This window comes from Coccinella septempunctata, chromosome 7, assembly GCF_907165205.1.
Source record: "Coccinella septempunctata chromosome 7, icCocSept1.1, whole genome shotgun sequence".
Lineage (NCBI taxonomy): Eukaryota > Metazoa > Arthropoda > Insecta > Coleoptera > Coccinellidae > Coccinella > Coccinella septempunctata.
Window position 1 is genome coordinate 32,530,025 of NC_058195.1, and position 12,445 is coordinate 32,542,469.

At 36.8% G+C, this 12,445-nt stretch overlaps 1 protein-coding gene across 1 annotated transcript; it reads right to left on the reverse strand.

Moving 5' to 3' along the window:
• Positions 1-661: 661 nt before the first annotated feature.
• LOC123317838 lies at positions 662-5,725 on the reverse strand. Its single transcript, XM_044904450.1, has 2 exons — positions 5,383-5,725; positions 662-4,380 (listed from the first exon to the last, which is right to left on the reverse strand). Exons 1-2 carry the CDS (start codon positions 5,723-5,725, stop codon positions 662-664), a joined length of 4,062 nt encoding a protein of 1,353 aa, XP_044760385.1.
• Positions 5,726-12,445: the final 6,720 nt, after the last annotated feature.

A 12,445-nucleotide genomic window follows, 5' to 3' on the forward strand; every position in this document is an offset into this window, starting at 1 on the left:
TCTCTATAACAAGTACGATTTCTGATATTCTAGAGATTATCCTGATTTGGTATTTTGTTTGATATATAATAGACGTTTCAGGATGTACTTTATTAAAATCATTCGATATCGTTTATATATCATTAGTGTTCGATGTTAGTGGACTGTATTTTTTGTTGAGAGGCTGAACTTACCGACCCTCACGGTCACTTGCACCTCGGGAATGGTTTCTGATGTAGGTCCTGGCCACTATCACTTATCGTCCGAAAATGTTCGTCTTAGACTTCGGCGAGCACTTAACACTAAACTTAAATTTGGAAGTAATATCTGGAGAGTTTGTATTGAGTTTTGGGGTTTAATAAGCGAGATAGTATGGGGTTTAACGAGCCAATTTCTAACGAGATCGTTTGCGAAGCGAGTTTATCTCAATAATGATACGGTGACATCTGTTCAGCCTCATGTGTCCAGTTATTTTCAAACTTGCAGAGGAATCAAAAACCAATATAAAATAAAGGATGGGCTGAAAGTGATCTCCTCAGTGTCGGGACGAAACATACCGCCCACTTAAAATTACAAAATAATTTTACAAAAAAAAAGGGAAAAATACAAAAGGGGGAGCGAGAAAAAAATGAAAGAAAAAGTTATATATACAACTCTCCTTCTTTGGCCTCGGTAATGATTACTAACTGGGTAAGGGGCACACCTTACTTACAGGGCGTCTAAAATTCCCCTTTAGAGTTTTAACAGTGACCACTCGTGTCACCTTGTCTGCGCCACTATGGAGTTCAATCACTCTGCCCAAATGCCACTTGAGAGGAGGAGACAATTCGTCTTTTAGTAAGACCAAAGTATTAAGCTCAATGGGTACAGAGGGATTGGTCCATTTAGAGCGTTGCAGTAGCGTATGCAGGTACTCTTTATGCCATCGAGACCAAAATTCTTGGCTTATTTTTTGCACCAGCTGCCATCGTGACAATTTGTTCATATTGCAATCTAGCAAGTCTTTCTCAGGCAACGAATTTAAAGGGGCTAACGTCAAAAAATGACCGGGTGTGAGAGGATTCAGATCGTTCGGATCCGTGCTTAAAGGCGATATAGGGCGTGAATTCAACACTGCTTCAATTTGGGCTAAAACGGTGTTAAACTCTTCGTACGTAAGACGTTGATCTCCTACTACGCGAATTAAATGCGTTTTTACCGACTTTATGCCGGCTTCCTTCATCAACTTCCTGAGCTGATTAGCAGCTCCACGAAAGGCAGTACCCTGATCACTATATATGTGAAGACATTGTCCTCTTCTCGATATGAACCTTCGTAAGGCAGCGAGAAAAGTGTCGGCAGAGAGATCCGACGCCAATTCTAGATGAATGGCTTTGGTTACCATGCAAACAAAAAGGCAAATATATGCTTTCAAAGTCTTAGTACCTCTAACACGATTCATGATTATGAAAAAGGGTCCGCCATAATCTACACCGACGTTCAAAAAAGGTTTAACTTGGGTAACACGAACAGCCGGAAGATCACCCATTAGGGGTTGTGAGGATAAGGGTCTTACTCGAAAACACCGGTTACACTTAGCCAATATTCTACGAATAGTTCTTTTAGCCGAGAAGATCCAGTAGCGTTGAATTATCAAATTGTTCAGCGTTTGCAAACCAGCATGTAAGTATTTTCTGTGGGTATACTCAATCATCAATTCGGTGAACCTGTGGCGACTTGGTGAGAGAATATGGTGAACCTGATCGTAGCCTAGGCGAGAGTTCACCAATCTTCCGCCCACCCTCAAGATACCCAGCTTATCAAGGAACGGGGTTAATTTCCTCCAACATTTTGGAAGAGAATTCCCCTTTTTCAAGAGGAGCATCTCTCTTGAGAAGGCAGAAATCTGCGTTGACCTTATGAGGTCCGTTAGAGCTGACTCCAACTCCATGGAAGTAACAGTGCCCTTGAGAGCACCGTTAGGGTTTCTACAGTTGAAAACAAACCTTTTCACATAAGCGACGACTCTCTGAACCTTGGGGAACGAGGACACATTATCAAGAAGGTTCTGCAAAAAATCTTTCTCCTCATCAATAATGGTAGCGAACACCGATTGCCTCCTCTCCTCGTCTGTTTCAAACGAAATATTGTGGTTCGTAGGCCAATTACACTCGGGCCACTGCAACCAAGAAGGTCCCGCCCACCATAGAGAGAGTTTCAAAAGAGCGACTGGAGTGACTCCTCTGAAGGCAGGGTCAGCGGGGTTATCACCAGAAGTCACGTGATTCCATACAGATGGTGGTACCTTTTCCTGAATGAGAGTGACTCGATTAGAAACAAAACAAGTCCACTTATAGGGGCTGCTGCGTATCCACGAGAGCGCAACGTTGGAGTCTGAATATGCAAACACCTTATCGAAAAGTAGCTTCGTCCCAAATACAACTTGGACTCTGTCCAGCAGCTCAGCGAGTAAAAGAGCTGCACAAAGTTCCAATCGAGGTATTGACACCCTCTTCAGTGGTGCAACCCTCGATTTTGCACAGAGTAGGTGGGTGGCGATGTGACCCAGCTCATCTACAACGCGAACATACGCAACCGCCGCATAGCCAACATTACTCGCATCACAAAAGCCATGTAGTTGACACGAGCGCATCTTAGCTGAAATGATTAATCGGGGAATTGCAATGCCAGTCAAATGACACATTTCAGACTTTAGCAACGACCACATCTGCACCAAATCCTTGGGAGGGGCATCATCCCAGTCCAAACCTAAAGTCCACAACCTCTGGATAAGATGCTTCAAATACAGAACAAATGGTGTTAGAAATCCGAGGGGATCATAAATACGGGCCAATTCAGAGAGAATATTGCGTTTTGTGCAAGTTTTACTGATAGGCTGCACGCTATAAGAAAATGCATCAGTCGAAGGATTCCACTGAAGTCCCAATATCTTTATAACAGAGTCAGGCTCCAAATCAAGAGTGAGGGGTTGCGAATTAGAAACAGAAGCTGTGAGGTGCTGAAGCATATCAGCATTGTTACTGCTCCACTTACGAAGTTCAAAGCCTGCTCTGCTTAAAACTTCAGTGAGCTGCGTCTGCAGCTGAATAGCACCTGAAAGCGAATCACTACCTGATACTATGTCATCCACGAAAATATCATCCTGGAGGACAGCACAGGCCTCAGGGAATTCGTGACTGTGCTCTTCAGCCAATTGTCGGATACAACGCATGGCCAGGAAGGGACTACTCTTGATACCAAACACCAAAGTTCTCAAACGAAATTCTTTTATGGGCTCAGAAGGAGAAAAGCGCCATAATATGCGTTGAAAATCCTGATGCTCACGGGCCACGAGTACTTGCCTGAACATTTGACGAATGTCGGCAGTGAAGCAAACAGAATGGAGGCGAAAACGGGAAAGTACACAAGAGACATCCTGATGAAGCTTAGGACCTCGAAGCAGAGTGTCATTGAGACAAAAACCATTTGACGCCTTCTGAGATGCGTCAAATACAACACGTAATTTGGTAGTAACGTTTTCAGGTTTCAACACACAATGATGAGGTATAAAATACGTCGAAGGAGTGGGGGGGTCCGAGATTACTTCCATATGATTTTGATCCACATAATCCTGCATAAAGTCCCGGTACTGCTGATAAAGGGTTGGATTCAGAAGAAGGCGTTTTTCCAAACATAAAAAACGCCGAAGAGCTATGTCACGGGAGTTTTCGAATATAGGGTCGAGGTTTTGGAAAGGCAGGGACACAATGAATCGACCGGAGGGACTGCGAGTAAGAGTATCACAAAACATTTTTTCTGTTAACAAATCTTCGGGAGAGGAGACGATGCGAGGTGGAATTTGTTCGAGTTCCCAAAATTTCCTTACGAAATCTTCAAGAGAATTATCTGTATAACTGACGAATGAGTTGAGCGTTGGAAGAGGAAAATCAAGTTTGCCCATTATGACGAACCCAAAAATGGTATCGAGAGCAACTGGTTCATTGAGCGAACCTTTAATCGTTGTACCTCTTACAATATGAGCGAAAGTATCTGCACCTAACAACAAATCTACTGGACCCGACACATTAAATTCAGGATCAGCTAATTTGAGGTTACAAAATTTTGTGAATTTCTCTATGGGAATTGTTGAGCATTGCATGTTCGAGCAAATTTGAGGAATAACAATTAAATCAACATTTAATATGGGAGTGTCCAAACCACGAGGTTTCAAAGTACACGAAACACCCTGATCTGCTGAGGCACTTGTTTGACCCACGCCCTTTATATTTATAGAGAGGGAAAATGCAGGCAGTCCCAATCTATCACAACATTTCTTGGTGATAAACGAAGACTGGCTAGCGCTGTCGAGCAAAACACGTACGGGCCTACATTCACCAGAAAAATCCAAAATATCAACAATTGCTGTTGACAAGAGAACAGTACCTTTAGAATTTGCTAATAAATTTGTAGAGGCATCAATAATGGGTGAACTAATCGTATTTTCAGAATGATTCGATTCTGTTTTAGTTGGGTGAATTTTATTAGCAACGCTCTTAGATGGATTGGATTCATCAAAATGAAGCAAAGAGTGATGTGATCGAGAACACCTTTTACAAACCGATTTCGAGTTACAATTCGAAGCTAAGTGCTTAGAACCCAAACAATTTATACACCACTTTTTATCTCGAACTAGGGCATATCTTTCCCTAGCCGAAAGTGCAAGAAAATCGGGACACGTATATATACGATGAGGTTTTGAGCATAGATTACAACTCAGTGAAAATGAGGAATTCACAAGAAAACTGGAGCTAGTTCCTGTTTTAGGAGCCTTAGGGATATGAGTAAATGACTTGTTAGGATGTGAACTACACAAGGCGACATTATTCAAAGCGTTACACTGATTTTCCAAAAAGGTAAACAAGGTTTGGTAATAATTATGAACAATTATGTTCGAACCACATTCTAATTCAAATTTTGTTTGCGTCGTGGAATCTATACGTTCAATGAGCATATTAAACATTACAAAATCCCACTCCTTGACGAGAAACTTGAGATTTTCCAAAGCCTTCAAATTTTCAGAAAAAGTGTCAATTAAATTTCGTAGTGCGCGAGAATTTTCACTTACATTAACAGGTTTAGATTTGGTAATAGTGTGCCAATGAGCCGTTGCTATCAATCTCTTATTTTCATAACGTTTTTTGAGAGCGTTAAAGGCGATAATATAATTATTACCAGTTAAGGGGGTACATTTCACAACTGAAAGCGCATTTCCCTTTAGACAAGATGGCAAATAGCTGTACTTATCAACATTTGATAGGGTTGGGTTGTTATGAATTAAAGATTCGAAAACGTCACAAAACGTTTGCCAATTTCTTATATCGCCATCAAACGTCGGCAACTCCAACTTTGGCAATCTAACCTTACTATGTGATGAATTTTCTTCCTCTGATTTGGAAGTTTCCAATTTATCTTCGAATAATTGAGAGTAAATAGCCTGAACTCTGTAATATTTATCCCTAAATGTAGACAAAGCATCATAATGCGGCTTGAGATCCCCACCTTCAGTTCCCGAAACAATTGAAACTATAGCAGTGTTAAATGTCTCAAAACTTTTCAAAATATCTTCGATATGTTTGTACCTGCATTTAAAATTTCGATGTACCTCTATATCTGATAATGCATAATCTGCGATCCTTTTTAGATCTTCTAATTTTGTACATTCTAAATCCCTTTGTGCTAGAAGGTTCTTTAGTTTGCGATCTCCCATTTCGAGAATTAGAAGTTGAAAATTTCACTGAGAGAAATGTAAGCAAATAATAATTGTTCGAACAGAAAACCTGAACGAAAATTTAAACTATATGCAATGAGCGTGAGAGAGAGGTATCAGAGCGTGAGAGAGAGGTATCAGAGCGTGAGAGAGAGGTATCAAAGCCAGAGTGAGATGCCACTAAGCGTAATCGAGTTGTTTTTGAGTGGGGCCTTTTCGAAATGAAATAATTCAAATTATGAAAGAGAGAGCAAAAGAAAGAGAGGTGTATCTATACAATGCGCGAGTTTTCCGAAATGGAAATGATGACGTTAGCAAAAATGGCGAACACTGAGGAAACCAATTTCCGCAAAATGAAAGTAAATTAATGAACATCGGCAAATTAACACAATTATATCCGGCTCTGCAAGGATCAAATTTATGTTCGATGTTAGTGGACTGTATTTTTTGTTGAGAGGCTGAACTTACCGACCCTCACGGTCACTTGCACCTCGGGAATGGTTTCTGATGTAGGTCCTGGCCACTATCACTTATCGTCCGAAAATGTTCGTCTTAGACTTCGGCGAGCACTTAACACTAAACTTAAATTTGGAAGTAATATCTGGAGAGTTTGTATTGAGTTTTGGGGTTCAATAAGCGAGATAGTTTGGGGTTTAACGAGCCAATTTCTAACGAGATCGTTTGCGAAGCGAGTTTATCTCAATAATGATACGGTGACATCTGTTCAGCCTCATGTGTCCAGTTTTTTTCAAACTTGCAGAGGAATCAAAAACCAATATAAAATAAAGGATGGGCTGAAAGTGATCTCCTCAGTGTCGGGACGAAACAATTAGATTTTTGACATTTTTCTTCGATCAACAATCTGATAATATATAGATGATCTGAAAAACATGGCCATCAGGACATCTAAATCATGTAGCACCAAAGATCTTCTTTAGACTTTGGAGCATTGTCTTTATCGTTGAAGAAATAGGATGTCTATTAGAGGAAAGATTATTTATTGAAAAAGATGGTGTTAGTATTCACCTATTTTAGATGATCAAAAATGAACGTTTGTTAAATATTTCTAGAATGACCTTGTATTGTATATACAGTTTTTGTCCTCTAATTGTTGTCAACTTTGGAATTTTATTAGGATAATTTAAAAAACATGATATTAATGACCTCTTAACTAGACATATTTATTTCACAAGATATGTTTCGAAGAAGGGTCCATGTGAAAGAAAATGGACGTTCCGTAGATTCAAGATCCACATCTTCGAATCATATCCATAAAATCTGACCACTTGAAAATCTACAGATTAGTGATGGGCGAGTTCATATTTATACGGAATGGTTGACAGTTCGTATGGGAGTTGGAAGAGAAAAAAACAGGTTCTGATGAATAAATATATTTATAATAAAAAAAAAACAAAAATAAATATAAATCAAAAACATAACACAAATTCATAACATTGGAAAAAAACATAATGTAAATAGATGAGATTATTGTCTATTTGTTTTTATTCCTCTCATATTCGTACCGTTGATTGGCTAGTCGTAACCAGTCTTGAATGGCCCGTTTTATGACAGCATCATTTGAAACTGCTGGCGTTTCACTTTCGAAGAGAACATATACAGCCTCTGGAAGCAACATAAATTACAAATGGCTTAATGTTTTTTGATTGAATATCAATTACAAGTTGAGAAAATATGCAAAAAAATATTCTTTTGAAGAAAAGAAAGCGATGAACCAAAACCTGGAGATACAAATTATAAATCAATAGGATTCAATTTCCGTACTCTTTAGATACCCTGAGTATTTTTTAGAAATAAAAAATTCACTTCTGAATCGTTGTCTGAAGATGTCTATCAATAGACTTTTTCAGATAACCCTCTTCACCAAGTAAATTCTACATAGAAATAGAAAACGCTGCGGTAATGAACTTCTATGGATTAATTGATACAGAATTTTCAATTCGAACATCGAAATACGAAAAAACATTCGAATTCTTAAATGATCTGAAAAACATCTGAACATTTCCTCGAAGATTTCAAACTCCGTATATTCAATTATTCGTCAAATTTCAGATTGAATCCTGTTTTGTAAGTAACTACTTATAATAATAAGGGTTACATTATTCAGCAAGTGTTCAGTGAAGTGATTCAAAATTCACTTCTGAATCGATGTCTGAAGATGTCTATCAATAGACTTTTTCAAATAACCCTCTTCACCAAGTAAATTCTACATAGAAATAGAAAACGCTGCGGTAATGAACTCCTATGGATTAATTGATACAAAATTTTCAATTCGAACATCGAAATACGAAAAAACATCCGAATTCTTAAATGATCTAAAAAACATCTAAACATTTTCTCGAAGATTTCAAACTCCGTATATTCAATTATTCGTCAAATTTCAGACTGAATCCTGTCTTGTTAGTACTTATAATAAGGGTTACATTATTCAGCAAGAGTTTCCTGAGTGAAGTGATTCAAAATTCACTTCTGAATCGATGTCTAGAAGATGTCTATTAATAGACTTTTTCAGATAACAGTCTTCACCAAGTAAATTTTACATAGAAATAGAAAACGCTGCTGTATAATGAACTCCTATGGATTAATTGATACAAAATTTTCAATTCGAACATCGAAATACGAAAAAATATTCGAATTCCTAAATTATCTAAAAAACATCTATACATTTCCTCGAAAATTTCAAACTCTGTATATTGGAAATAATTCAGATGCATAACATCCGCAGATAATTAAATCAACGAATGTTACGATCTAAATCGAACTAACAAACTACCATCGCTCGAAGTATTACCAGAATTTTCATTTCGTCGACAAGAGTAGATGCTGACCATGGTTTCGGTCTTATTTGACCTCGTCAGAGGTCATTCTTCTTGTAAACAGGTTTTATCACAGCTATTTTGAGCATATCCGGAAATACTCCGTACTGAAAACTGTTATTCAGGATATGTCGTAATGGTTGAGTAATGCAAGAGATACTTCTTTTTATTACTCTCGTAGGTAAACCATCATAACCGACGCTTTTTTTATTCGCCAAGTTATTGACTACATGTTCGATTTCTCTATCAGTTACGTCGAACATAAAAAAAGAATGATCCAGCCGAGTAACAGCATTCAATGTCTGTGACACATTGCAGTGTTGATGTTGGTTTGCCGAGTTTCCAAATAGAAAGCCAAAATCCTCTACTAGTTGCTGGGGCTCGTTAATATTGCCAAATTTAGGTTTTCCTTGTGCTCTACCTGTTTTCTCATTGATAATGTTCCAAATTGTTTTCGATTTGTTTGTTGAATTTTCATATTTTTGACGATAGAAATTCTGCTTACTCTTTCTAAGTGCAATATCGTATAAGTTTTTCAGTTTTTTGTATGAATCAAGAAATGATGGATTTGCACTGGCCACAGTAAAAACTAGATCAAGTTGTTTTTTGATATTTTCTACCTTAGAATTATATGGGATAATAGTTTTATGACTTTTTTTATTATCTTTACTGGAAAACATTCTTCGAACTCTTTTTTATAAATACGGAAAAACAATATCCACTGTGAGTTAACATCTTCTAATGGCAGTTCGAATAACTCCTTCCAATCGTGATCTGATAATTTGTTACAAAATTCTGAAATTTTTGTTTCATCGATGGGACGAGTTGTCATCGTTTGCGTTTTATCGTATTTGGTCGAATGTTTGAATAGAACCACTTGGGCTGAATGATCAGAAAGATGAGGATTTTCGCAATGACCCGAAGCGCAAACAATATAAGTAATCACGTTATCAATACATGCTTCTTTACGTGTTGGCTCATCTATCAATCGTGAATTAAAAGATTCGATGATTGAGGTCAGGGTTCTCTTATTCACATCCCGGGAAGTTTCCTCAAAATGAATATTAAAATCACCAGCAATCAAGAAGGGGATGTTTTTGTTTATTAGGACTTGCATCATTGTAATGAATTTCTCGATAAAGAGGTCCACATCACTGAATGCTGACGATGATCTATAAATCGAAATAACTGCGATCGGCTTATTGTTGATATTTATCATTACAGCAGAACATTCGAAAGAAATCGGTATGCTCATATTTACAAAGTCCGGTATTTCCCTAGAAAAACCTGCCAGACAGTCACTGACATAAACAGCAGCACCACCATGCTTGCCACTACCTCGACAGAAATATGACATTAATTGAAAGTTACTGATACAATATGCTGGTAGTTCAATGTTTGATTTCCAGTGCTCCGTGACAGCAAGGATGTGACAATTTTGTTTGTTTACAAAATATTCTAATCGATTCCAACTATTTCCGATGGACTGAAGATTTATATGAATCAATTTGAGGGTGGTTTCTTGATTAGATGTAATAAAAAATTGTTTATTCTTGTCCCCTCCGGCCATAAATCAGGATTTTTTACCTTGTCGAAGTCTGCAGACATCACTGACACTTTGAACGATGAATATTCTTCAGGTCGGTTTGATCGAAGTTTGGAACACTTAACATCTTTGTATAGTTGTATTATTTATGTATATATGTATTTGTATATTGTATTAGTTGTATACTAACGGAAATGTTGAATGTTCAAGTTCAAATGGCTATGCACTATAAACTTTAACTCTATTGGCCGGTTCGCGGCTTCTTGCGAATTGCGATAACAGTTCGCAACCAAGCGATCCAACCCGATCGTAGTTCGTGTCTAGTCCTTCTCATCCCATATCTCTCGATCCTTCAACCAAACACCTATTTTCTGCAAACTCGGAAAAATATCCTTTTTCCTCAAGACTCTCAAGAGTATCTTGGGTTAATCAATAATTTCGTTCGAAATTCATATTTAACATATTGAATTGGGAGTCAATCATTCTTCACCATTATTGTTTTTGAAATAGGTACCAATATTCATACTCGATTTTCGATTTATATCAAAAAAATTGTCCAATCAGTTTTATCATATGAAAATTTTCACGAATTTCAATATCCTGATACTAAGTCTCCTAAAAAAACATCCCCATCAGTAAGAATACGAATACTTACATGTGCTTTTTAACATTGATACTTAGATGATAAAACACAATATGAATTTGAAAAATACACTAGGAAGATGTTGATTAGTCCAAAATTTTTTGACTATCGTAGAAATATGGTTTATGAATAATTAATTTCGGAAGTCACTTCAATAGATGACATTGACTTCTTATTATTATTTGGAACACTTGGAATCGTGAAGTTTAAAGACGATCTAGCAATGACAAATCTAGAAGAAATTTATTTGTTCACTGTTTTTCGACCATTTTACTTAGATGTTTTATATATGTAATCTAGGCGTCTAAACAAAGTCAGATATTGATGTGTCATATCGATATAGTATATGATATCTATTTCCCGTCTGAAAATCAATTTCATCATGATTATAAAATTAAGATATCCAATAAACGTTTTTTCAATATATGATCTTCTTTGAAGATATTAATCGACATATTTGGTACAATTTGAATTCTAATGTTCATAGACGATACAAAATGATATATCTGAAAGATATTCATCTGGTCACTGGTTTTCGACCATTTTAGTTAGATGTTCTCCATATGTAATCTAGATGTCTTAATAAAGTCAGATATTGATGTCTAATATTGGTATGGTATATCATATCTATTAGTTGTCTGCCCAGTGATTCTTTCGCGATTAATACAATTAGATATATGATAAACGTTTTTCAGATGTATATTTGAAAACTAATCTATTTTCAGATATCTTACGGACATAAGAATTTTGCCAGGCATAAGACTAGACATCTAAAAGATATTTCAAAAACATCATTCATAGAAAACGTCTTATTTAGATAATCTAATTTTGATCATAATTCAGAGCAAGATCATTTTAGATCCCTTTTGACATAAATGAGATGTCATTTAGACGGAAGTGTGTTGTTTGGGCACAAACTTTATCCACCGACCTACTCAAAAAGTCCGGTACAACATTTTCTCTCCCGGAGCGATGAAAAATGTCAAAATCATATTGTTTTTTCAATATATGATCTTCTTTGAAGATATTAATCGACATATTTGGTACAATTTGAATTCTAATGTTCATAGACGATACAAAATGATATATCTGAAAGATATTCATCTGGTCACTGGTTTTCGACCATTTTAGTTAGATGTTCTCCATATGTAATCTAGATGTCTTAATAAAGTCAGATATTGATGTCTAATATTGGTATGGTATATCATATCTATTAGTTGTCTGCCCAGTGATTCTTTCGCGATTAATACAATTAGATATATGATAAACGTTTTTCAGATGTATATTTGAAAACTAATCTATTTTCAGATATCTTACGGACATAAGAATTTTGCCAGGCATAAGACTAGACATCTAAAAGATATTTCAAAAACATCATTCATAGAAAACGTCTTATTTAGATAATCTAATTTTGATCATAATTCAGAGCAAGATCATTTTAGATCCCTTTTGACATAAATGAGATGTCATTTAGACGGAAGTGTGTTGTTTGGGCACAAACTTTATCCACCGACCTACTCAAAAAGTCCAGTACAACATTTTCTCTCCCGGAGCGATGAAAAATGTCAAAATCATATTGTGTTAAGGCCACAGCCCATCTCGCTAGACGACCGCGAGGATCTTTCAAATTATGTAACCATAAAAGGGTGCTATGGTCTGTTATAACAGTGACTCTAGTACCTTCGATATATGGACGA

Bases quoted from the DNA above. Each gene is read 5' to 3' on its own strand.
- LOC123317838 (XM_044904450.1), bottom strand. From the start codon at position 5,725: ATGGGAGATCGCAAACTAAAGAACCTTCTAGCACAAAGGGATTTAGAA. The intron at 4,381-5,382 runs GTAAGGTTAGAT...TCTTGTCAACAG, and splicing joins GGAAGAAAATTCATCACATA to CAATTGTTGATATTTTGGAT.